The following is a 27,399-nucleotide window of genomic DNA, read 5'->3' as shown; positions in this document are numbered from 1 at the left end:
TCCAGTGCTTAGTGATCCGGTCCAGTGCTTAGTGATCCGGTCCAGTGCTTTGTGATCCAGTCCAGTGCTATGCTTAGTGATCGAGTCCAGTGCTTAGTGATCCAGTCCAGTGCTTAGTGATCCAGTCCAGTGCTTAGTGATCCAGTCCAGTGCTTAGTGATCCAGTCCAGTGCTTAGTGATCCAGTCCAGTGCTTTGTGATCCAGGCCAAATAATAGCCAATTGTAGATTGCCTATTTTCAAAAGATGTTTAAACATTTGAAAACTTGAAATGAGATATTCTGCATAATGTGTGTACTTTTACTTTTCGTTCTTTAAGTGCATTTTGATGCGAAAACGTTCATACTATAAGTACTATAGTACTAAGTACATTTTGAACTTGTATAATAGAGTTTCTAGATTGAAAGTTTTGATACTTTTACCCTCTCTCTCTCTCTCTCTCTCTCTCTCTCTCTCTAGGTGCGGCGGGCGGCCAGCGGGGCTTCCTGGGTTGTATCCGCGCTCTGCGGCTGAACGGCGTGACCCTTGACCTGGAGGAGAGGGCGAAGGTGACGCCGGGGGTCAAGCCGGGCTGCCAGGGTCACTGCACCAGCTATGGGATGTACTGCCGCAACGGAGGGAAGTGTGTGGAGAAGTACAACGGATACGCCTGTGACTGCACGGAGACGGCCTACGATGGAGCCGTCTGTACCCGAGGTTATTTATACGTTATTTATTGTGACCATAGGTCGCAGTTTACTATGAAAACCTGCAAAACCTGTCAGTCAGTCCATCCATCCGTCTGTCCGTCACCGCTTGTGACACGCTCCATATATGGCCAATACAGAATTCATTCCATATGTTGATCTGACCTCATCCGACCTCATCAAACCCTGTACACTCGAGACACTGCACCCGCTGCCACCCTTAGATCTCCATATATGGAGCTGACCTGTTCTGACATTCCTCATGTCGATCTGACCTCATCAAACCCTGCATGTACTCTCAAGACAAGCTCCATATATGGCCAGTACAGAGTTCCATCCACATGTTGATCTGACCCCCCCCCCCATGCCAAAGCGCCAGCGCTCGCCCAGGCGGATGCGTGCGCGCGATATCTTGTGCTTCCTTTGATGCATGAGGAGTCCAAGCCGCTTCTTTTCACCTGACAGAGGGAGTTTCCCCGGTTGGACTTAGCGCGTGGAAGGAACACGTTATTCCGACCAGTTCCTTTCCCCTCCATTAGTGTGAGAGTTGACGTCATCAGCATTATAGTGTTGACGTCATCCGCATGTATTGTGAGTTAAATCTTACTTTAGCTGGAGGCATTTGATTGTGATTATTTTGATTTCTGTTATCTGTTGAAAACACTTTGCCTGGACGGGATTTCATTATCATTCTTTTTTTTAAACCAACCAAACTACTCATTGGGCTTCGAATTCACATGTGTTGGAGTTGTGTGGAATTTTAGGTTGACATTCAGCGCTTCTGGCAGAACAACATAATTGTTATGTAAAGTTCCCTTTTATGCATCATGTTAAAAATTCACAGCCAAATGGCAGCTGGATCAGGACGGGAGGATTTAGCTGCATGAGTGAAGGTTTTATTGGATGATTTTCTCTCGCCTGCATCCTTCACTGAGTGGCTTTGTGCTGCTTTTAGATTGTCGGGGCTTCGCCATGAAAGGTATATCGACGAGGGAGTGATATTATGCTTATCCGCCAATTCTCCCCGACTGGGAGAAACATTATCTGAATACTAAGAGAGAGAGAGAGAGAGAGAGAGAGAGAGAGAGAGAGAGAGAGAGAGAGAGGGGGGGGGGGGACAGGGACATATCACAGCTGTCATGAGTCTTGTCCGAGTGAGGGGGGATCGAGCGCTTTCATTTGGTGGAATTGGTGCAGATGAGAGATGTCACTTCGTAACTCCATAACGACGCGGCCAGAATATAATCATGTTTCCATTGATTGAATACCGTATCAACAATGGCTGCATGCAAACAACAGAGCAACGTACAGTTGCGCGGGAAATGATAACCCTTGATGGCTTGTTGTTTCCATTGCGGTCTTGTGCATTCAATGCATCAACGGGACATGCGGTACAAGACATACGATACAAAGGGGAACAGTGGTGCAGGCGGTATAGCACTGTCGCCTTACAGAAGGGAGCGGGTTCGATTCCCGCTGGGGACGCTGTGGGCGCTGCGGGCGTGTTCTCTCCTCCGCGTCATCATTGCCCCATACCCGAGGTGGGGTTGGCGAAAGGGCCTTTCTGTGAGGAGTTTGCATGTTCTCCCTGTGTCCCCTAGGGTAGGTACCATCACAAAACAAAACATGCAGTAATCCTGGTCTCTATACTGAGACATCATGGGTGCCCCTGGTCAGCCGGGGCGCCTGATGGAGGGGAAAGGAACTGGTTGGAATAACATTCTTTCGTTCTTTCCATGCACTCACTACGTCCGACCGGGGAAGCTCCCCCCTGGCAGGTGAAAAGCAGCGGCCTGCAGTGCTCACTCCTCAGGCATTGAAGGAAGCATGAGCTCAGTTTGGGGCTCTCCCCAGGTTGGCAGAGTGATGAGAGTAGCACCCAGGGTTACAGCTTAGACAATTGTCACCGGGTGAAAGAAGGGTTTACAAAATTGTGGGGAAAAACAAAAATCATCATCAGACACACAACCAAAGATGTTCTCCCTCCTCCTTTCTTATTTAAACTTCCTCACCTCGTGTTCTTCTTCGGCATACCTGCAGTTTTGTTTCCTTTGTATTTATATTTGCACTCTGCTCCATCGACACTATACCGCACACACGCACGCACGCACGTGACTTGATATTATACCTCTGAATGCTTTCAATCAGTACAGTATGAATGATGCTCTCTCTCGCTCTCTCTCTCTCTCTCTCTCTCTCTCTCTCTCTCTCTCTCTCTCTCTCTCTCTCGCTCTCTCTCACACACTGGCACTCACGCACGTACACTTTCAAAAACACTCCCAAAAGTTCTAAAACATGGTTTCCTGTGTGCGTGTGTGTGTGTGTGTGTGTGTGTGTGTGTGTGTGTGTGTGTGTGTGTCTGCGTGCGTACGTGCATTGTTTCCCTCTCATTCAGATGTCGGCGGGTTCTTCGAGGCGGGAACGCTGGTCAAGTACGACTTCCTGTCTGAAGCTACGGCAGCGGCCAATACAGACTCGAGGATGCCGGCGGTCCCGCCCCTCGGCCCACAGGAAGTGAACCTGACCAAGGAGGAGGTGGCGTTTAGCTTCAGTACGTCCAGTACGCCCGCTGTTCTGATGTACGTCAGCTCCAAGACCCCGGACTACCTGGCTGTGGTTCTGACAGAGAATGGTAAGTTAAACCCATTTAGACCTGAGGACGCATGTGTGTCACTTTATAGCTTTTAACCACTTTTAACTGTTATTTTAAAGCAGAAATAACATGCATTTTAAAACTGTTTTTAATATTTAATATCATATTGTCAATGTCCCTCAAACTTATTTCTAATGGTTTGAGCCTCAATCACCATTCTGATATAACCAGTCTTGTCATTTCTTTCTGGACTTTGAAAGCAGTTTTAGCTGCTTGTTTTAGCTGCTTGGCAGTTTTAGATGGTGGGGGCGCTGATATGCAGATTATTTAATATTTGAGTCATTATAATACTGATGCTATATAAAACCAGGCCTGTTTCCATTCCATGCCAGCTTGGAAAATCAAAAATGGCGGACATTGTAAACAAAGTGGAAATGCAAATTTGGAACTGAAGACTGAAGAAGAGGAGGAATTATACAAAGTAGGGTGACATTGATGACATCACAATGAGGACAAAATCAGTTGAGCTGTTCCTGAGAGCAATTTCCATTAAAGCACCCATATGATATGAAAGCCTGATTGTTCAAAATTGGTTATTTGTGGGGATAGAAAACACATTATGGGAGCCCCAAAAACACAAAAGAAATCATCGGTGTAATGTGAATTAAAGCATTGAATACAGTTGAATGAAGGGTACTCCGATACGGATTGCTGCACTGTGAAAGCATTGGATACAGTTGCGGGTTTGGGTGCGGAAGAATCAAGGCCAGTGTGAATCATGGCCAGCGGTAACCCATTGTAACTTCAAACTCTATTTTAACCATGCTAGATTCATCAAAAACACCCGTCATTGGCTCTGTTGACTGATATTGTCCTTCCAATGCGCGAAGAGGCTGCCTTTTTTCAATAACTTTAAAGTTTATTTGATGTCACAGGGCAACACGTGCCCTATAGACACTAGAAGACTCCACAATGTAAAACTGAACATTACAAACGCACACTGTACAGCTGCTTCCATTAATTGACTGTCATCAAGCTCCTTGGAGGTGTGGCTATGTGTAGCATCATAATACTCGTGTTGCCTTGGAAAACAGTCAGTCTAAACTATAAAATGTGTAATTTTATAGTTAGTCTATCTCATGGGTCATGGTTTACCTTGTTTGAGTAGATTGTCCAATTACTAATCATTGTGGGTGGGTCTCACCTGGTATATAAGAGAGGCTGGAAATGTTGAGGGGGGAGAATTGCTCACTTGGCTTGAGACAGCAAAGAGACAACAGAGAGCTGCCAGGGTCTTCAGGGAAGGCATAGCTAGCTGTTTTCAGTTTCTTTAGTTCTTGCTTTGTTGTTTTTGTCTTTGTTTAGTTATCAAGTGTTTATGTCTTACTGTCGGTTTTTGAAAGTGTATTTTGTCCAGTATTATTTTGAAGTATTATGTTTTGCCTCAGACCTTGACTGTGACAAATTCCTATATGGGCTGTTCATTAGTTTTGGAGGTAAATAAATACAAAAAAAAGGTCTACATTCTTGGACTGTCGATTCTTGGAGCCTGGGCCATTCGGCCAACTCTACATTGACTATTATATTTCCTAAAAATGTATGAACTTGAAATATCCCTTTAAGTGCACGCACGCACACACACACTGCATAACAGATATATTATGTTCTAGTAATTACAGGAACAATGCAGAGCCTTTATCTCCTTTGGGGTTCTTGCTTCTTTTTTTTTTAAGACATTTTTCTTTCATCTTTTATCAACACTATCCATGTTTCCCAATAGGCCTCATTTTCCAGCACAAACAAGCCGTTTGCTACAGTACAGTATGCATTATGCAACGTTTACGCTCACAATTCTGCCTGTCAAATTTTTTTCTGGTTGAAGACCAAACCAATCTCACAAAATGCTGCAAAGCAGCAGTTGGATTGAGCTTGTAGATCTGTTATTTTGCTATTATCGAAACAGTGCTCGAGCGGTTAACACTAGTGTCTGTGAGGTGACTGGTCAACATGACCAGAGTCACCATACAGGTGCACGCACAGGTGCATGCACGCACGCACGCACGCACAAACGCACGCACACACGCACGCACCCATGCACGCACCCATGCACGCACGCGCACGCACGCACACCACACACACACACACACGGAAGTACGTTAAACATGGAACTTCCGCGACATTAGGTGAGTGGGGGGGCCCAATAGATAATTCTGGGGGTCCTTGAGCACCACTGACATAGAAACATAGGCTTTTTCAGAAAAATGTCAGGATTTAGAAAGCCTTTTTTTATAATCGACCTCAGTCCAAAATGGGTTAAACTAAAGACGTTTTCAAGACGTTTTGGCTGTTATCTCTGGAATGGAAGGTCCAATCTGCTCAGTTTAAAGTGTGTTGGATACGTGACAATCAAGACATGAAGCACATTGGATTGGCGGGCAGGTCAAAATTGCACCGCGGGCCGGAAGTGTTCTATAAAAATGTATAAATATCGGATTGGAAAAAATATTGGGAACCCCTTGACTCTGAGAGTGTAACAAATGGAACCCGTATAAGGGTCCATTTGGTTCCATTTGTTACACTCTCTCAGTTGCTCTCTCAGGGCTAGCTCTTTGTGTTTTTACAGTAATAGTATTGTCCACTCATGTTGTATGTCCGTTGGCAAAACATTGAATTCTGACGAAAATGTCCACCACAAGCCAGCATGGTGATGACCCCAGACTGTTTGACCTTCCTTCCTCAGGGTCATTACAGGTGAACTATGACCTCTGACCTTTCCTTCCTCAGGGTCGTTGCAGGTGACCTATGACCTTGGAGGCCTGAAGGAGCCCTTCTCTATCGCCGTGGACCAGCGTAACCACGGCAACGGACAAACACACAGCTTCAACATGACCAGAGTCAACAAGACCATCACCATACAGGTACACGCACGCACGCACGCACGCACGCACGCACGCACGCACGCACGCACGCACGCACGCACACGGAAGTACGTTAAACATGGAACTTCCGCGACATTAGGTGAGTATAGTTCATTGTATCTGTCTCATTAGGTGGATATAGTTAATTGTATCTGTCTCATTAGGTGGATATAGTTCATTGTATCTGTCTCATTAGGTGAGTATAGGTCATTGTATCTGTCTCATTAGGTGAGTATAGTTCATTGTATCTGTCTCATTAGGTGAGTATAGGTCATTGTATCTGTCTCATTAGGTGAGTATAGGTCATTGTATCTGTCTCATTAGGTGAGTATAGGTCATTGTATCTGTCTCATTAGGTGATTATAGGTCATTGTATCTGTCTCATTAAGTGAGTATAGTTCATTGTATCTGTCTCATTAAGTGAGTATAGTTTATTGTATCTGTCTCATTAGGTGAGTATAGGTCATTGTATGTCTCATTAAATGGATATAGTTCATTGTATCTGTCTCATTAGGTGAGTATAGGTCATTGTATCTGTCTCATTAGGTGAGTATAGGTCATTGTATCTGTCTCATTAGGTGAGTATAGTTCATTGTATATGTCTCATTAGGTGAGTATAGGTCATATTGTATCTGTCTCATTAGGTGAGTATAGGTCATTGTATCTGTCTCATTAGGTGAGTATAGGTCATTGTATCTGTCTCATTAGGTGAGTATAGGTCATTGTATCTGTCTCATTAAATGGATATAGTTCATTGTATCTGTCTCATTAGGTGGATATAGTTCATTGTATCTGTCTCATTAGGTGAGTATAGGTCATTGTATCTGTCTCATTAGGTGAGTATAGGTCATTGTATCTGTCTCATTAGGTGAGTATAGGTCATTGTATCTGTCTCATTAGGTGATTATAGGTCATTGTATCTGTCTCATTAGGTGAGTATAGGTCATTGTATCTGTCTCATTAGGTGAGTATAGGTCATTGTATCTGTCTCATTAGGTGAGTATAGGTCATTGTATCTGTCTCATTAGGTGAGTATAGGTCATTGTATCTGTCTCATGCTGGCTATAGTAACGTTGTGGTAGAGTAGAGACGTACGTCCGCCGTGTGCACCAAGCCACATGTCCAGTTGCTCCTCTGAGAACTGCACAGGGTGTGCACGTTAGGTGCACACCCCGATAATGATACAGAAAATAATGAACAGATCAGCGTAATGTACCACATGCGCAACATATAACCTAAGCACTTTAAAATGTTTTAAAAATACAAAAAAATAAAAACTTTACAAGTTGTACATAATGGTTAAAATAGCTGATCTACAAGCTCACAACAAAATTGTGCGGGGTCCTTGACATAATACGTTTTTCAGAAAACTATTAGGATTTTTATTTGTAGATTCTGCATCAGATTTAAATGGATTTATTAGGTTGGACCAACTAAACCAAATGTAAGGTTAATCAGTGTGTGTGTGTGTGCGTGCGTGCGTGCATGCATGCGTGCGTGCGTGCGTGCGTGCGTGCGTGCGTGCGTGCGTGCGTACGGTAAATATCTCCAGAATGGAAGATGGTAAAATATTATTTTTTAAATTAGAGTGGACAAATTAAGCTTTCTTTTGAGGTATGCGGTGTGCTTCTCGCTATAAGAGAACATTTGCTGTCGGCCTTGGAAAAGGTTTGGTCGTCCAATGCTATCAGCGTAGCGTCAGGGCTAATCAGACTGCGGGAGCCGTTCGCGTGCATTGTGTTAATCTCTCTCTCTCTCTCTCTCTCTCTCTCTCTCTCTCTCTCCCCCCCTATGTCTCTCTCTCAGTTGGATCATTATCCTCCAGTGGTGTATTTTCTACCAGACTCCTCAGACTCACAGTTCAACCTGATCAAGTCTCTGTTCCTGGGGAGAGTGGCAGGTGAGTAACCGCTGCATTAGTTAGTAGACATGTTCCACCTGAACGCTCACAGTGAGCCAAAAAAATAGTATCTTTGACTCACAACCTTTAAACACAAACATGTTTCACACAGACTCTGAATGTGACGCCAACAAGTTTACTGATGTCATATACTGAAGCAAACAATGCAGCAGCTGAGACATGTCTCCAGCAAGGAGGAAAGACAGATGTCTTGACCCCAGAATCATCAAAGCCAGGGAGGAGCTGAGAGCAGCACACAGGGACGTTGTCGCTGATCGAAAAGGAGAGGGTCTGAAGGAGGAATACAGGCGGAGGAAGGAGGAGCTCTACCAAGTCTACGCAACACTGGAACAACAGGAGCTGACCCAGAAGATCAAGGAGATCGAGGAGGCTCATGTTTACCAGAAGCATGGCATGAGCTGGAAGCTCATCAATGACATCTCTGGCTGAAACTCCTCTCAGACTTCCAAGATCCAAGGAGAAAATGGAACGGGTTGAAGCATGGTACCAGCACTTCAAAACACTCCTAGGTAACCCGCCTGCAACCGAGGATGAGGATGTTCCGATAGCCCCTGTCTTCCATGACCATCCCATTCCAGATGGACCATTCACCATGGATGAGTACCAGAAGGCCAAGGCTACGATCAAGTGCGGCAAAAGCTGTGGGGAGGATGGATTGACACCAGAGGTTCTGAAATACGTGCCCATAGACGAGGTGGTGCTAGATTTAATCACCAATGCACACATATCTGGAGAGCAGCCGGAGCTATGGCGCACAATGAACATCGTTCCAGTACCAAAGTCAGGTGACCCCACCAAGACGGACAACTACCGTGGCATCAGCCTGAGCTCACAAGTTGTCAAGACCGCTAACAGGATGATCCTCAATCATCTTGGACCCTCACAGAACGGCTTCCGCCCGGAACGAACAACAGTCGGGAAGATACTGGCACTGAGGAGGATATTGGAAGGGGTAAGGGAGCGCAACCTGTCAGCGGTGATCACATTTATTGACTTCCAAAAGGCTTTCGACACCATCCACTCATGAGTTTTCTACGTGCCAACGGGGTTCCAGAAAAGTTGGTCCAGATGATAGAGTCAAGCTACAGCCAGACTCGAGCCAAGGTCCAAACCTGCGACGGTGACACCAAAGAATTTGAGATTCTAGCAGGCGTCCTACAGGGTGACACTCTCGCCCCCTTCCCGTTCGTTGTAGTGATGGATCATGCACTGAGACTTGCAATCAATGGCAGAGAGGAGGCACTGGGGTTCACTCTGGTCCCGAGGAAGTCAAGGCGAGTACACCCCATTAAGAGACGGCTGTTCATAGCTACTGTGGAGTCAGTACTGCTGTATGGGGCCGAGACATGGACCCTCACAGTACAACAGGAAAAAGCCCTGGATGGAGTCTACACAAGAATGCTACGAATGGCACTAGGTGTCACATGGACGGACCGCATCAGAAATGTGGACCTATATGGGGACCTACCACGCGTCACGGACAAAGTCAGAGAGAGAAGGATGAGGCTGGCAGGGCACTGAGTCAGGCACCTAGAACTTGAGGCAAGTAAATTTACTCTATGGGAGCCAACCCAGGGCAAAGCCAGGAGGGGAAAGAAGCGTACCACCTATATAGACGTGCTGCGGTGTGACAGCTTGGCTAACAACACTGCAGAGCTCAAGAACCTGTTGTTGGATAGGAATTTGTGGAGGGCAGCGATCCAGCAATCCCGGTTGCTCTGGTTGAATTAGACTGGTTTTAAATGCATGTAAAACTAAATTAATGTTGTTCACTAGTGCTACATCCACCGACCTTAGCAAACTCTATAGAAATAAATCATGCTTTCCTGCATCCAGTAGAAAAACAATCATTGAAGCCACTTTTCTCTCAGTTTTAGATTATGGGGACATTATTTATAGAATTTCTGCTCCATCCATTTTAAAGCGCCTCGACACTGTGTAACATTCTGCCCTAAAGATATAATATTATGCAATAAAAAACAATTAACTAAACCTGTTTTGATATTAGTTTTTTCTCTCTCTCTCTCTCTCTCTCTCTCTCTCTCTCTCTCTCTCTCTCTCTCTCTCTCTCTCTCTCTCAGAAACGGGCCCTGTGGACCCAGTGCTCATTGAGCGTTTCAACACTCCAGGCTTCATCGGTTGTCTTTCTCGAGTGCAGTTCAACGGAGTAGCGCCCCTCAAGTCTGCCCTGAGAGACCCCGTAGCGACGCCCCGAGCGTCCTTCCAGGGTAAACTAGTGGAGTCAAACTGTGGGGCGTCGCCTCTCACCATCCTACCTATGTCTGCTGCCATGGACCCCTGGCACAACACAGGTACTGCACCCCATGTCGGCAACACAGATCTAGGGCTAGGGCCTCAAGATCAGTTTGTTCCCATAAGTATAGGACTTATGAATAAGCAGGCCTCTTATCAGTTCTGTGCATACAATGTAATGTAATGCCTCTTGGAACTATGACTGGACTGGTAGCCTTCCCTCTCTGCAAGAGAGGAGCTGTTAAATGTTGTCAATGTATTGTGTGATCTGTTTGTATTCTGTATATGTCTTTTTTTGTATCCTGATGACTGCTTGGCTTTTGGCAAGGACTATCTATCTATCTATCTATCTATCTATCTATCTATCTATCTATCTATCTATCTATCTATCTATCTATCTATCTATCTATCTATCTATCTATCTATCTATCTTTTATCTACTCAAATGAGAAATGATAATACAGACAGGTGTAAACGCCCACAGATAGACAATGAAATGAAACCTGTTTGAATCGAATGTCCGATGGTTTGCGCACTCTACAGGCCTATTGTTTAATTCCGTTTGAAATGAATAATTCAAGTCCGCGTCTCGCGCACGCAACTGGTACAAGTTGCAACTACCTTTGCAGGGAACTATGGCATCGCATTTATTGCACTTTGCGTGCTCAGCCTCAGAGTCATTTCCCTCTCTGTTAACCACACGTTGGAGATCTCTTCGACATAATGTCCCGCTCGCTCCGCGGCGGTGACCGGTCGCTGAATTCACAGAACAGTGGGCGTATCCTCCCCGACACCACTCACTTATGTAGGTGGGGTGACGTCACCCCAGCCTCTGCTTGCATGCATGCACTGACACAGCGGAGCTAAATGACTACTGATGGGGAACCGTTCATAAAAAAACGATGGAACCGGCTCCGGATAATAATAATAATAATAATAATAATAATAATAATAATAATAATAATAATAATAATAATAATAATAATAATAATAAACTTTATTTATATAATTTACAATTTACAATTTAGGCATTTAGCAGACGCTCTTAATCCAGAGCGACTTACATTAAGCAATAACAAAAAGCATGGCATACATCACATGTATAAAAAGTAGTTATCATGAATCATGCGTAAACTAAGAACGTAACAGTGGAGTATCTATGTAAACTATACATACTATACTATATAATATATTATTCATGTGTACTATAAAGTGCTATGACTACATAAAGTGCAATTCTAGAGCTGTCTACATAACAAGCTATAAGTCTGTTTAAAATACTATCTAAGTCTACATAATGTGCTATCTAAGGGGCTAGGCTAGGGCAAGTGCTACGGGCCATGGTGGAGTCTGAAGAGGTGGGTTTTCAGACTACGGCGGAAGATTGGGAGTGAGGCTGCAGTTCTGACTGCAATGGGAAGTGCATTCCATAGTTTTGGAGCAAGAAGGGAGAAGAGTTTGGGACGTGTGGAGCGTTGTCCCGGCGTTTTTAGTGAAGGTACCTCCAGCTTCCCTGCGTTGGCTGATCTGAGTGAGCGGGAGGGTTTTGTAGGGTACGATCATACTTGTGAGATATGGGGGGGCCATGCCTTTGGTTGCTTTGAATGCCAGCATCAGAGTTTTGTATTCTGTGCGGGCAGCGACCGGGAGCCAATGGAGCGAGCGGAGATAGCACCTTTCATTGTATAAAATGCAACCCAAAGTGCTTCACATAAAAAATAACAAGCAGCGGAATGCCGAAAAAAAAGCAGGTCAATACAAGACACAATATATACAAATTAGCAAATAAAAATGGCAATACAAAAGTAGAAAATGGTAAGGAAATTTGTATCAGACCATTGAATATGAAGACAAGATAAATCTAAACAAATGCCAAAAAAGTTGCAAAAATAAGTTTTCAACTCGCTCTTAAAAACATCAAGGGAGGTCGCCCTTTTAAGGTGCAGTGGTAGTGTGTTCTAGCCTGGTTAATAAACCAGACCGAATCAGCCGTTGGCAAAAAAAAGTTGCCTACCAGCGGATTACGGTCTGGCGAGGCTCAGTAGCACGCCTCTTTCCTACAGCAGAGAACAGGTCGGACCAATCGGGACACGGTATGCAATATAGGCGGGCTTTGGTACAGTGACGTTCAATGCTTGAGACTTTTGACTGACAGTAGCTCTGACCAATTGCGTCAAAGAGAAAATGTTCCCCGGGAAATGAAATCCAAGTGGAGCCAGCCCAGACTGATATACCGCGACAGTGTTGTGTGATATTAGTCTGGCTTATTAGCCAGGCTAAGTGTGTTCCACAACTTGGGGCCATAGACCCAGAAAGCGGCCTCACCGGTGTTCTTATGTTGAGCTTTTGGTAATTTTAATAGAAGAGTGGATGAAGACCTGAGTGTTCTAGTGGGAACATAAAAATGTATGGAATCCTTAATATACGAAGGTGTCAGGTTATTAAGTGCTTTATAAACAAATCAAAGTGCTTTAAAATCTATTCTAAACGATACTGGTAACCAATGTAGTGTTGACAGGACTGGACTAATGTGATCTCTTCTTCTGGTATTTGTTAATATTCTAGCTTCCGCATTCTGGATTATTTGTAGTTTTTTAAATCCTGTAAAAAGGGAGTTGCAATAGTCTAGTCGGCTTGTGATAAAAGCATGTACAAGTACTTCTGCATCTCTCTGATTTAAAAAAGGTCTTATTTTAGCCATGTTTCTTAAATGAAAAAAATATGTTCTTGTGACCTTACTAAAGTGAGAGTTAAAATTTAGGTCTGAGTCTAAAGTCACACCCAGGTCTGTGACCTCTGTTTTGACATGTCCAGCCAGGGATCCAAGCATTAGCTTTACCTTTTCTCTCTCAGACTGGGGACCAGTGAGAAGGATCTCAGTTTTTCCTTCATTAACTTTAAAAAAATTACTACACATCCAAAGATGGATGTCATTGAGACAGGAAGTGAGATCACTCAGGGCATTGGGGTCGTCTGGTGAAACAGATATGTGTAGTTGGGTGTCATCTGCATAGCATTTTAAAAAGTACTGTATTTGAAGACCCTAGTAAAATATACTTCTGTTCAGATTGTATTGTCTCCCATCTTTCCACAAAATAATAGAAAATGCATGATAGTGGGCTCGATAAGAAACCGGCCTGGTGCTCGTTTATCAATAAAATATTAAGGAGCTCTATAGCTAGTCTTTACCGGCCATGTTTGTCGAACTATTGGTACATGGGACTCATGTATGCTTGTTGGCCTGGCCCTGCAAAATCTCTCCCCTTTCCAGGGGTATTTATGTGAGACTCCAGTATATCTAAATGATGTCTTTGTGTGTCTAGATGCAGAGTTCCCCTTCAATGAGGAGAGAGTGATTCCTGACGGCATCAACAGGAACTCTGCAGTCATTGGAGGTACAGTGTGCTTATAATGTAATGATAATTATGTTTTTTACTTGTATAGCACATTTATACATAATTATGAAAATAGTTACAACAATGAAGGAAAGCAGAAGAAAATAACACAATCACCTTTTGACCAGGTTTAGTAAATATTTATGTCTACTTCAAAACTATAAAGTAAGACTTTCTTTCCTTTTTGAGAGAAACAAAAAGTAGGTTTAGGGCGATCAGAAATGTACGAATTGTAATCTTGACCAGAGAAAATAAAGGAGTGAACGGCTTTTTCTAGCTCTGCTGAAGGTAGACATATCTCCAAGCTGACCAAAACAAGCCTGTACAGCTAAAATCACTTCTGATTAATTGGCAGTTAGTTGTATGTAATGTTGTGTTGAGCGATCTACTCTGGCTAGCTCAGGCAAGCTCGTTAGGTGGTCACAAAGTCAAACAAACACAGCATTTTCAATGGGGTCTATGCACAGGTGTTACGGATGATACTAATTAAAGCTCTGTTCCATTAAAGTGTCCAGTGGTTCTCAAACCTTTTCATTTCAAGGACCCACATAACTCTGAGAGTGTACAAATGGAAGCAAATGGACCCTTTGTACAATTTCAGAGCTACACACATGTACAGAGCCATTTGGAACTCACTCAAGAACACTCAAGAGCCAACATCCACAATAGCACCACCCTGACTCTGTTTGACCAGAATGGAACAGAGCCTTCATTTGTATCATTGGTACCACCTGTGAATGAAGTACATTAGGGTAGTGGCCCAAGTTCTTTCCAAAATGGCGTGCATGCATATAGCCCATTGGGGGGGAAAGACCATACTCCCCCCCCCCCACCGCCCCATGTCACGCTTTGCATACTTATGTTTGGTTTCCATGTCCTCGTTCCTCTGCAGGCGTCATCGCGGTGGTGATCTTCACCATCCTGTGCACTCTGGTGTTCCTGATTCGCTACATGTTCCGTCATAAAGGCACCTACCACACCAACGAGAACAAGGCCAGAGGAGGAGGAGGAGACTCGCCAGGGCAGTCTGCCGACACGGCCATCATCTGCACCGACAACCCAGACGCGCTCAGCGAGTCAAAGAAAGAGTGGTTAATTTAATTAGACAACTGTGACAAGCCAGGCCCCGTCAACAAATCAAAGAAAGACTGCTCAGTGTGGGGGCAGTTGGTTGGTAGCACTGTCGCCTCACAGCTAGAAGGTCCTGGGTTCGATTCCCACTGGGGACGTTGTGGGCGCTGGGGGCGTGTTCTCTCCTCCTCATCATTGCCCATACCCGAGGTGGGGTCGGCGAAAGGGCCTTTCTGTGTGGAGTTCATGTTCTCCCAGTGTCCCCTAGGGTAGCCGGGTAGGTCACAAAAACATGCAGTAATCCTGGTCTATATGGTACTATACTGTACTACTGTCTACTGTACTATACTATAATCTACTATACTACCTGCCACTGGCCGGCTGGGGCGCCTGATGGAGGTTAAGGAACTGGCTGGAATATCATGTTTCTTCCACGCTTCGTCCAACCGGGGAAACTCCCCCTGTCAGGTGAAAACAGGCGGCTTGGACTCCTCATGCATTAAAGGAAGGAAGGTCAGCCCAGGGCTCTCCCCAGGTTGGCAGAGTGAGCGCTCATGATTACAAACAATTGATCAAGATCAATTTCTTCAAGATCAAGATCTTTCATCAAGATCAGTTTCTTCTCTGCTACCGGGGAGTCCTTCCTCTATGGCTGTGAATCCTGGACACTAACACAAGCCCTACAGAAATCCCTGGACGGGTGCTACACCAGAATGTTACGTGTGGTACTTAACATCAACAGGGACGAGCACATCACCAACAAGCGTCTGTACGGGGCATTACCAAGTGTAACAGAGAAGATAGCAGTAAGGAGGATGAGACTAGCTGGCCACTAGCTGCCACCGACACCAAGAATCGTACATCGTGTTAATCTCGTCTCACTGACACCCACTTTAGTTCTGACTAAGGCAAAGCAAAGCCACCACTGTGCAGAGACGAGACGTGTATGATAGTCTAGATTTGCAACATTGAGGGGGCAGAAAACTGAGCGCTCGAGGGCTGTTCATGCAGCCTGGAGAGGGACAAGTATTGTACAGCTGTACAGTCACTACAGCGACAACTATTGAAACTTCATTGTAAACAAACAACACTGCGTGGACCACCCAGCACCATCCCTCTGCCCCCATGCACTTGAAACCTGACACCTCAGCCCCTTTTCCACAGGTTGGTTCCCAATGGGAACCGGTTCAGTTCTTTTTGGTTCTTAGTCCATGAGCCAGAGCTCCACAATTGGAACGTTAATTATGAATTGAGATCACCAAGAAACTTCCCCAATTGAGTACTTACACGAAGACAATGATTTCTTGTATTACAAATTTTACATTTTTAAATATGCAAATGAGGCATTATGTAGGAAAATATGCAAAATAATCGAAAATATGAAAAAGCTACTACTATGGAAGGGTTATCATGTATTAATTTACTGGTATTGATCCTATAAACTATTTTATATAGGTCTAGTTTTTCCCACCAATTTTGGACTAAGAACCAAAAAGAACTGAACCGGTTCCCATTGGGAACCATCCGGTGGAAAGGGGGTCCTCATGTATGTGCTGGGCTCCGCTCTGCAGGCTACAGCCAGCAGCCAGCACTGCCTACAGCAGCAGCAGTCAAGGTTGAGCACTGCGGCGAGCGTTGCGACCGCTTCCGTCGGTAAACAAAAAAAAACTGTTTGGTCGGTTTAAATACATTAAAACAGTTTACTAGTTGAAACCGGATCGTACCGGTTAAACCGAAAAAAAAACCGTCACATGCTTATAGGCTATGCACATTTTAAATTGATGCCATACAAGTAATTGTATTTTTTTCACATGAGATTTGAGCCGTGTAGATGGAAATGTAAGCTACTCAGTTTTGGTTACTTTATACACTCTTTATCAAGATATATGAATATGTCTGAGGAGAATGTAACGTCCCTATGCTGTGCTGTGGAAATCGCACCATCTCTCTCTCTCTCTCTCTCTCTGGACGCATCCCGTTGTTGTTTCCACACACATTAAATACAGATAGACACAGATATTTACATTTCATAGCACACTTCTGGAAATATACGGCAGCAGCTGGTTATTAATTCATAATGTATGAATTCTTGTTTCTTCTTTATTTGGTACATGATCTTCAGTTGAAGACTTCAACTAGTTGTAAGGTGGACATTTAGCTAATCTCAAGGTAGTGTATTTTGTATGATTGTCAACTCAAATTACTGGTTTGTCCTTACTCTTTTGAATAGCCAAATAAGTATACAATATGGTTAAAATGATTGTGATGCAAAATGTACAATTTACAATTGTAATTGATGTAAAATGACACTGCTGCTTTTCTGTTTTTAACTGATCTGGAACAAGTTTCTTTCCCACGGCCCCTATAACTCATATGAACTAATGGTTGCGGTTGATTTTTTGCCAGGTGAAGCCTGGCCTATTTTCTCTCAGGTTGGCTTTGAGGACCTGTCATGATTGGCTGCCCCGAGTCTGAACCCATACTCTGAAGCAAATGTTATGAGCTAGAGCTACAAAACAAAACAGTGATTGAACCAACAAAAGCACGTCGGAAACTAACGCAAACAATGGGTGCGAAGTTGACACAGAGAAACATACGTTAAAAACATAATTACAGAAAATAATAGGGGGAAAGAAACAGGGGGACAGAGTGGCCCAACAGAGAGCGCTTGTTTCACCTGGCAGTTTATGATACTGTCCGTGTGAAAGGAGACGTTCTTCTGCCTCCCACATGTAGCTTTGTGGGAGGCTACAGTGGCTCTTCGAAAATGCATTCATTAATACCTAGGTTTTATGTGAAACATGTATTATTTTTATCACTATTATTTGTCCTGTATGGAATGTATCATGATTTTGGAATGTTGTATGTTCGATACAGTAGACACTGTGTGTCAACCTTCCTTCAGGACAATAAAGTTGATCTGATCTTATCATATCATATCTTAACGCTACGGGTGTTTTTTAAGGGCGCTAGCCCCTCCAACATCTGCCTTTCAGAATGACGCGCCATATGGCAGCCTAACAGTCTAATGATTGTTTAGAGCACTAAATGTGACGTCATGTGTATAATCTATTCTGTGTAGTAGTGTAAGGAACACCTTTTAATGTTTGTTTAAAGTGCTCTAAACAAACATTAAAAGGTGTTCCTTACTTCACACGAATGATTAGCTTTTCTTCTCCTAGCGAACAATAAACCACAAACTGAAATAAACTAAACCAGAAACTAACAAACTCTGAATTTTGGGAGAATAATGGAGACGTCTTCCATGGACTATAAGCCTGTGTGGAGTTTTAAAATCTACGCCCATTTTCAAATTGGGTTGCATCACACATAATAAAACATTAATTTAATCTGATTACACATACAACACACACACACACACACACACACACACACACACACACACATCCTACAGACTTTCCAAGATTCGAAAATAATGGCGCAACACATTTGAAAACTGCTTCTCAATCTCAAATCTCATAGGATTATCTACAGTTTCAAGATTCATTCATAGATTTGTAAACCCACTAAATTTAAGTCATCGGCCTGTGAGTCAGTCATCTACAGTCGACTATAACATATCTATGACGTATGACTCCAAATTTGGGCAAAGTGTGTGTGTGTGTGTGTGTGTGTGTGTGTGTGTGTGTGTGTGTGTGTGTGTGTGTGTGTGTGTCCACTGCAGTGGAGGTACTGCAGTGGTAGTGCATGTAGGTAGTGCATGTTATGTATGTTGCATGTTGCTTCTGCTTGCTACTCTGACGAGGAGCAACACTGGGCCTCAGGGACGAGGAGCAGCAGTGGGCCTCAGAGGCGAGGAGCAGCAGTGGGCCTCAGAGACGAGGAGCAGCAGTGGGCCTCAGAGACGAGGAGCAGCAGTGGGCCTCAGAGACGAGGAGCAGCACTGGGCCTCAGAGGCAAGCTGCAGCAGTGGGCCTCAGGGATGAGGAGCAGCACTGGGCCTCAGAGGCGAGCTGCAGCAGTGGGCCTCAGGGATGAGGAGCAGCACTGGGCCTCAGAGGCGAGCTGCAGCAGTGGGCCTCAGGGACGAGGAGCAGCAGTGGGCCTCAGAGGCGAGGTGCAGCAGTGGGCCTTATTGAGTCTATACTTTACCTTCACACCAAACTATGAATGTGTCATGGAATGCTGAATCTGTAGTATGTTGGATTTATTTTTCTTTGTGTACAAATTCATGCTCATTAGTGGACACAAGATACGATCAGATAAAAATATATTGCATATGTTGTATGATGAGTAAATATAGACTTTATTGCAGATGTTGTATGGTGAGTAAATAAAGACTATTGCAGATGTTCTGATGTTGTATGATGAGTAAATATAGGCTTTATAAATGTGAGCAATGAGTCCTTTCCACCACTAGATGGCAGCGTAGGTCTGCTAAAAGACGTGGTTTCACTTTTTCTTTATTTTCATACGAGGAAAAAAAAACTAAACAATAAAAATGCACCAGTTGGTTTCATGTTACTCCCTCAAGAGTTAGGCTAGCATTGGTTGTTCGCTAACCTTAATCCGGTCGTCGGACCAATGACTGGTCGGAAAAGCGTGCGGACACCGATGCGTCCTATCACACTGAGCCACCATGCTGGCTGTTCTGTAACCGTTTTCTGTCTTCTTTAACTAACAACGACACATGATACATCATGATATGCAGTTAAAATGTTTTTTTTTAAATAAAATAATAATAATAATGTAGCTCCATATCTCATTCTTAATTGAAACGAGTGAAGAGAGGATTTATTGACTTTCACATGTATTGATTCATTTTGTCCACAGTTTGCTGCGAGAGTGAGGTCTAGCCAACACCAACTCGGGATTCCTGGATCGCTGCCCTCCACAAATTCCTATCCAACATCAGGTTCTTGAGCTCTACAGTGTTGTCAGCCAAGCTGTCGTGCCGCAGCACGTCTACATAGGTGGTACGCTTCTTTCCCCTCCTGGCTTTGCCCTGGGTTGGCTCCCATAGGGTCAATTTACTTGCCTCAAGTTCTGGGTGCCTGACGCAGTGCCCTGCCAGCCTCATCCTTTTCTCTCTGACTTTGTCCACGACGCGTGGTAGGTCCCCATAGAGGTCCACATTTCTGATGCGGTCCGTCCATGTGACACCTAGTGCCATTCGTAGCATTCTTGTGTAGACTCCATCCAGGGCTTTTTCCTGTTGTACTGTGAGTCCACATTGGGAGTCCACATTGGGAGTCCACATTGTGAGTCCACATTGTCCACATTGGGCGACAAAGACCGTTGAATACAAACGGATGAATGGAAGGGACACTTCACACTTACTAAATTTAGGCATTCAGTGGAGGCACTTATCCAGACTTAAAAGAGGAGAACATTGTTATAGCAATACATGACATCAGAAGACCCAAACACTTATTTTAAATACAATTGTTACAACTGATCCAGTCCAGATCTTTAGAAAAACAGGTGGCGATCCGAGCACTAAAAAAGGTAAAAATGAGGAGAGGGTGGATAAAGTACTTTATTTAGAAAAGTTAAAAACAGCCAACATGTTTCGACTCACAGGAGTCTTCATCAGGGCAGGTATGAAGAAAAACAAGCAAACACAGGTCCATATACTGAGACAGGCCAGTCAAACAATCAGCATTAGTGTGTGAACACACCCAGAACTACAAACGTGTGTGTGCGTGTGTGAGCTCTCAACACTGATGGGCAAATAATCATAGGTAATAACACAAGTTGTGTAAATGTCAAATGGTGTCATTACTATTGTGGAAGGATGTAGGGCCCGCACACCATTATTTTGGTAAAGAATTACATTATTGAATAAATAAACAACGTTTGATCTTGACAGATCTTCGTCAGGTCAGTACCCTTACTAGTTATTCTGTACTTATGGTGTTTATGTTCAATTGATCTATGTCCACACTCATGAGATAATGTGGTACTGGAGTCTCAACTAGAGTGAAAGAATGTTTTTAAGCAATGTTTTTAATATTATGATGTATTCTATGTAAATTGTGTATATATAGTATATTTTGTATACCGTCACAATTCTGGCTCCTCAAGAGTAATGGGACTCACCTGTGTTTTGTGGGGGTGGCACATAACGGGGGGGAGGGACTCAATCTGAGGGAACTGGATAAAAGTGATGAAACATGTGCGCATCTGTATACTGACCTGACGAAGATCTGTCAAGATCGAAACGTTGTCGTTTATTTATTCAATAAAGTAATTCTTTACCAAAATAATGGTGTCGTACCTCCTTCCATAATTGCCTTATTGGCCCTGCACCCACTGTCGAGGTGCGTGTAAATAGGTATGCTCATTACTATTGTGGATATCCTTAAAGAAGCTATAGGGTAAACCAGATTGTTTGTTCGGATAGCATATTTGTGCTCTGCCAGACGGTCCATGTGTTGCATGTACAGGTCAATCTGTATACTACGTACATGGTGTAATGAAATTGTTGATCTTATTAAGTTAAGTTTTGTGTGTTTTCAAATCAATAAATGTTTTGGTCTGTTCAACATTGGAACAATATGGGCAGTTCATGCATTTATATGAAGACTCTTTTTTTAGAGGGAGGTAGATACTTATGGACCAATGCCAGATCTTTGTCTTTATTTTTAACCCTAGAACATATTTTTTTGGTGAACACCATCACTAAACACCGGTATATTTTACCCAATTATTCCATAAAAAAACACTTCTCATCAAAATATATTGAAGTACAGCAATACATGGCAACTTGAGGTAATCTTATTTAGCCTAATATTTCATCATGAATTTAAAAAAAAAAAAGGAAAGAAAAAAAAAAGAAAGAAAAGAAAATAGATTTCACGGGGGCCCTATCATAGGGGCAGAATTGGTGCATAATATTTTAAAAATATTCCTTCAAAAAAAAGGGGGGAATCTATCCTTTAGTCCACTTATTCCTGGGACATGTGAGAATGGTCCAGAAGAAGAAGAAGTCGTCTCAATTGTGGGTGAATGGGATTCATCACTATCACTAAACGCTGGTGAAATTCACCCGAACACCTAAAAAAACAGTGATGTGGGCAGGGAAACAAACCTACCTTCTATGATGTCACTGAGCATCATGAAGGTACTGAAAGACCCACCGACCTCAGACATCAGCTACATTATGCAAATTACAATAATATAATTATAAATTACTACTCAAAGTAATGCTGGTTGTCTGGGTTAGGACCCGCCGCAGTGGTGTCCGATTAGAACTTAACCGGGATGAACTTAACTGAGAAAACTTCGACACAACGATATCTGGGTTGTAAGGCCAGACATTGCTGGGAATATCTGGGTTGTAAGGCCAAACAAGTCGTGAGGAGAGCAGCAAAAGTTGCTAACCTCTCTCCTCGCAAGTGCAACAAGGACCCCTGGGCGTCCCCGGACCCCACTTTGGGAACCACTGATTTAGAGTAGGCTAATGATTCTGAATTTAGGCAACAGACGATAAAGAATGATATACTAATAACAAAGGCCACATAACAAATATACATTATTAATGTTTTGTGTTATAGAACGACTCAAATATTATAAAGCAGATAGCCTGCCTATAGCATACACTATGATGGCGTCATATAGTTTGTCAGTCGACTCGATTGTCTTTCATATATATATTTAATAAATATATTTATTATAGGCCTACATTAAATATATTATAATTTGAATCTTCAAACTGAGATACATTTTATGATAATACTGTTACCACAGTCATCATAAAATATATAATTTAAGATATGATTGTGCTAATACTGTCAACAATAAAATACATGTTGAGATGTATTAAAAATGATCATTAATTGTCTATGTATATAAATATATCATTGTCACTGTATGTATATTTATATGTTGGAATGTATGATCATTAATTGCCTGTATATATATATCACTGTGTATATTTGTATCTATACCTTTAAGAGCACGTGACCTGATACCGGTCACGTGATCGAGTGATCTGTGTATATAAGGAAGTGAAAATAAACACACTGCTCTCAGCCATTGTCTAAGAAGCAACAGTATATCTGTCTCTCTGAGTGTTTGTCCTCCGTCATGTTTCAGGCTAGCTTTGAGTTATTGTTGGTTTGACGCGATGCGCTAGCTTTGTTTAACAGGTCATGGAGCCCAGTGTTAAGAACAACAACGACCAATGGAGCTGAATTCGTTTTGACGGAGATGAAAGGAACTTTGATCACGGCACTGAGGAATGCAGAAGAGACTTTGAGTGATGACTTGCTAACAGCTATGGTTCTGAAGGGGCTGCCAGAATCGTGTAAGCCATTTTTTCCATCCACATCGCACAGAGTGACGACAGGATCACCGTTGCCGACTTTGAGGCCAAACTGAGGAGTTACAAGATCACTGAAAGGTTCAGTAGCAGTTCCGGGGATGACAGCGTGATGAGACTAAGAAGCAAGGACAACGACATGAGACTGTCCTGTTATAATTGCGGCCAGAGGGGGCACAAATCGTTTGAGTGCGGAGATGTTGCTGGTCAGAGAGAACAGAGACAGTGGTGCAGTCTTTGCAGAAGTCCAACACATAACGACACCAACTGTAGACGGAGAAGACGAAAAGACAGACTGTCCTGTTATAATTGCGGCCAGAGGGGGCACAAATCGTTTGAGTGCGGAGATGCTTCTGGTCAGAGAGAACAGAGACAGTGGTGCAGTCTTTGCAGAAGTCCAACACATAATGATACCAACTGCAGACGAAGAAGACGGAAAGACAACGTCAATGTGACGCAGGATGAAGAGGAGCACGAAGCAGAGACTTTGTCAGAGTAATACTCTGAGCAGAGGGCTGATGGTCGACACCGGGGCTACGTCACATATTGTGACCGACGTGAAGAAGTTCCGAAACTTCGATGAGAATTTCGAGCCACGGAGGAATGTTCTGGAGATGGCTGATGGAGTGAGGGCCTCTGGCGTAGCGCTGAAGAGAGGTACTGCAGTGTTTTACCTGAGAGATACCAAGGGTCGAGAGGTGGAAACGATGCTGAAGGGGGCGCTGTATGTTCCATCCTTTCCCCAAGACATTTTCTCAGTCAACGCAGCAACATCAAATGGAGCCACATTCATCTTCAAAGAGGGAAAGAACAAGTTCATCCAGAGAGACGGCACGACATTCGACATTAAGGTACATGACAGGTTGTTTTATGTAAACACCGTTGATGAGAGTATTGATGTTGATGAATGTCATGGATGCTATGACATCAAGACGTGGCATGAGATTCTGGGACATTGCAACTATGAAGATGTGTTAAAACTGCAGAATTTAACTGATGGTATGGAAATTAAAGGCAAGGTTGATATTTCCAAGTTGTCATGTGATGTGTGTATAGAAGGTAAATTTGCTCAGAGCCGAAATAGAGAACCAGACCAAAGAGCTAAAGCAGCATTAGAACTTGTACACACTGATTTATCTGGACCAATTGATCCAACGGCTAAAGACGGATTCAAATATGCTTTAGCATTTACTGACGACTATTCAGGAGCTACTTTTGTTTATTTCTTGAAATCTAAGAGTGACACAGTCCAAGCTACAGAGAAGTACATTGCCGATGTTTCACCTTATGGGAAAATTAAGTGTATTCGTTCGGATAATGGTACTGAGTATACTTCTGGTCACTTTCAGGCATTGTTAAGAGGAAAGTCCATTAGACATGAGACCTCAGCTCCATACTCACCCCATCAGAATGGGACAGCTGAAAGAAATTGGCGAACGCTGTTTGAGATGGCCAGATGTATGCTGATTGAGTGCAAATTACCAAGGGAATTGTGGACATATGCGGTAATGACGGCTGCTGTTATTCGAAATAGATGTTTCAATAAGCGTGTAGGACAGACCCCATATTACATGCTGACAGGAAAGAGGCCAAACCTTTCAAGAATGAGAACGTTTGGGTCCCCATGCTATGCATTGATTGATTGATTGATTGAAGAATGTATTAACAGTTTGCAGAATTACAGTACATTTCAAGCACAAACTCAATACAAAGGCTGTTAACTGTGAGTGGACGACCCAATTAAGCATTACACTTGTTTCCAACAGGGTCCACCATGTTCAAATCATCAAAACATTTAGAGACGTACAAATAGACACTTCTATAGACAGAACAGGAATTCATCAAAAAGGAGGTAAAAAGGGAAAAGAAATATATACAGTGAGGGGAAAAAAGGGGGGGGCGGGGGGGGATTCAGATTTTACGGGGGCCAGTTTCGAATTGCAGCCATCCGTAGGTGCCCTTTGAGAGCGGTTTTGAAGGAGTCAAGGGATTCGCATGTCTTAATGACAGTTGGTAGGGCGTTCCACATTTTGGTGGCATAGGAGCGAAAATAATTTAGTCCCTTGTTTGTGCCGAATCTGGGTTGTACATGGTTCGTTGCACTCCCTCTGGTGTTGTGGGTGTGGACTTCGTTAACATTAAGGAAGTATCTAGACAGGTACATGGGTATCTTGGTGGTGTATCGAATCTTGTGGACCAGACCCATTGCAAGTTGCTGTACTCTGTCGTCGACCCTAAGCCATTCCAGCCTGTCGAAGTGGGCAGGGGTGAGGTGGGTTCGGGGGGCTAGATCAAGTAGGAGCCTGACCAGTTTGTTTTGGGAAGTCTGGAGCCTGGTTTTAAGGGCCTTTGAGGTGCTGTGGTACCAGGAGGTGCATGCATAGTCAAAGAAACCCTGTACAAGGGCTCCTGTTAAGGTCTTCAAGGTGTTTTTGTTGACCAGTGAGGAGATCCTGTAGAGGAATCTTGTTCTATGGTTGACTTTTTTGATTACGTTGGTGGCCATTTTATCACCGGAAAGATTAGCCTCCAGGATGGAACCTAGGTAGGTAATTTCATCTTTACGTGTGATAACATTGTCACCCACTCTAACCAAGAAGCCATTTGCCTTGCTGAGATTACTAATAGAGCCAAAGAGAATGGATTCAGTTTTTCCCAGGTGTAAAGATAGTTTGTTATCAGCGAGCCAGGTGCAGATTCTACCGAGTTCAGAGCTGAGGGCATTTTCAACCTGCAGTTTGTCCCTGTCCGAGACCAGCAGTGCTGAGTCATCTGCGAACAGGAACAAGTTGCAGTCACAGGCTGAAGTCATGTCGTTTACATATATTAGGAACAGTAGAGGCCCTAGTATGCTTCCTTGTGGAACGCCACAGCTCACTGGGAGGGGGGGGGACAGTGTTCCGTTCACTTCCACCATCTGTTCTCTCCCCTCCAGGTAGGATTGCATCCAGCTCACTGATGTGCTATCGAAACCAATTGCTTTTAGCTTGTTAACCAGTATGGAGTGGTTCACGGTGTCAAAAGCCTTTTGGAGATCCAGCATGACCATGCCGCAGTATTTGCCAGCGTCCACCTCTTGTTTGATGTGGTCGCTCAAATAGAGAAGGCATGTGTCAGTGGAGTGGGATGTTCTGAAGCCAGATTGGAACTCGTACAATAATTTATTAGTGGCAAGATACTTTTCAACCTGTTCATAGACTATTTTTTCCATCACTTTCGAGATGGAACTAAGAATAGAAATAGGGCGGTAGTTGCCGGGGTCTAATTTACTCCCTTTCTTGTGCAAGGGGGTTACTTTGGCCAGTTTGAAATCTTGGGGGACCTGTCCCTGTTTGATGGAGAGGTTTACTATGTGGGTGATGATTGGAGCTATAGAGATGGCTGAGTCTCTGAGAAATTTGGAGGGAATGTTGTCATGGCCTGTGGCCTTGTGGGGTTGGAGGGCACTCAGTTTCTTAATTATCTCATCAGTTGTTACCATAACTAGTTTAAAATCGTCTTTACAAACACCTAGGTTTTTGTAGAAGGTTGTAATGTGCTCTACACCAAAGAGCCCAGAGTGGGAGGGCAGTTTGTTAACCAGAGTTGTTGCTATGTTTGTAAAGAAGATATTCAAGTAGTTGGCCACATCAAGGTTGTCAGTGATGAGAGTGTTGTCAGATTTGATGTTTATGTTCGAAAATCTGGTTTTTAGTTTCTGACCATAGCTTAGTTGATTGTTTAGTAGCTTCCAGAGCTCATGAGGATTGTTTTAGTTTTCCTGAGCTTTATCATTAATGAAGTTACTTTTAGCTGATTTGGTCATGGCAGTTACACTGTTTCGTAGTTTGATTCGTTGTGTATTTAGGTTGTTCAAACGAGCTTGGCGAACACTGTCGAAGCGCTTGGCTAGCTTTGACTTGCATTTTAGAACTTCAGAGCATTTTTTGTCTCTGGCTTTCATTGCAGCCAGTATGTCCGAATTCATCCATGGTTCCGAGCGGGTTTTGCCCCTGGTGGTTCTCAAAGGAGCCATGTTGTTCAGTACTGATGTAAATTTGGTTTTGAAGCCAAGCCAAGCTTCTTCGACAAGTGTGCTTTTAAGCTCATCGGACCAATCCAGACTCTCCAATACTTGGTTAAAGACCTCACTAGAGTAGGTTTTGAGGTCCCTTGATATGACTGTTTTGTGGCAGCCGGTCTTAAGTTTTTGTATTTTGCGGGTACAGAATATCATAAAATGATCACTAAGTCCACATACAATAACCCCTTTCTTGGAGATTCTGGATTTGTCCGA

General features: G+C 43.5%; 2 protein-coding genes across 2 annotated transcripts in view; both read left to right on the top strand.

Annotated features, from left to right (window-relative positions):
• The window catches only part of LOC306927173 (contactin-associated protein-like 2), a gene marked incomplete at both ends in the record, with an annotated part of 144,694 nt that extends 129,828 nt beyond the window's left edge, over positions 1-14,866 (top strand). Inside the window, 7 exons of the mRNA XM_079506858.1 lie at positions 459-695; positions 3,081-3,317; positions 6,063-6,196; positions 8,003-8,096; positions 10,199-10,429; positions 13,694-13,765; positions 14,658-14,866. Of these exons, the coding sequence (XP_079362984.1) occupies positions 459-695; positions 3,081-3,317; positions 6,063-6,196; positions 8,003-8,096; positions 10,199-10,429; positions 13,694-13,765; positions 14,658-14,866 (1,214 nt within the window). The remainder of the gene's footprint in view (positions 1-458; positions 696-3,080; positions 3,318-6,062; positions 6,197-8,002; positions 8,097-10,198; positions 10,430-13,693; positions 13,766-14,657) is intronic.
• Positions 14,867-18,566: 3,700 nt separating this feature from the next.
• The window catches only part of LOC306927164 (solute carrier organic anion transporter family member 2B1-like), a gene marked incomplete at both ends in the record, with an annotated part of 53,291 nt that continues 44,458 nt past the window's right edge, over positions 18,567-27,399 (top strand). Inside the window, one exon of the mRNA XM_079506847.1 lies at positions 18,567-18,914. Within this exon, the coding sequence (XP_079362973.1) occupies positions 18,567-18,914 (348 nt within the window). The remainder of the gene's footprint in view (positions 18,915-27,399) is intronic.

Source organism: Electrona antarctica (genome assembly GCF_951216825.1).
Source record: "Electrona antarctica genome assembly, chromosome: 1".
Lineage (NCBI taxonomy): Eukaryota > Metazoa > Chordata > Actinopteri > Myctophiformes > Myctophidae > Electrona > Electrona antarctica.
The sequence above is the reverse complement of the archived record's forward strand: the minus strand, read 5'-3'. Positions and strand labels throughout refer to the sequence as shown.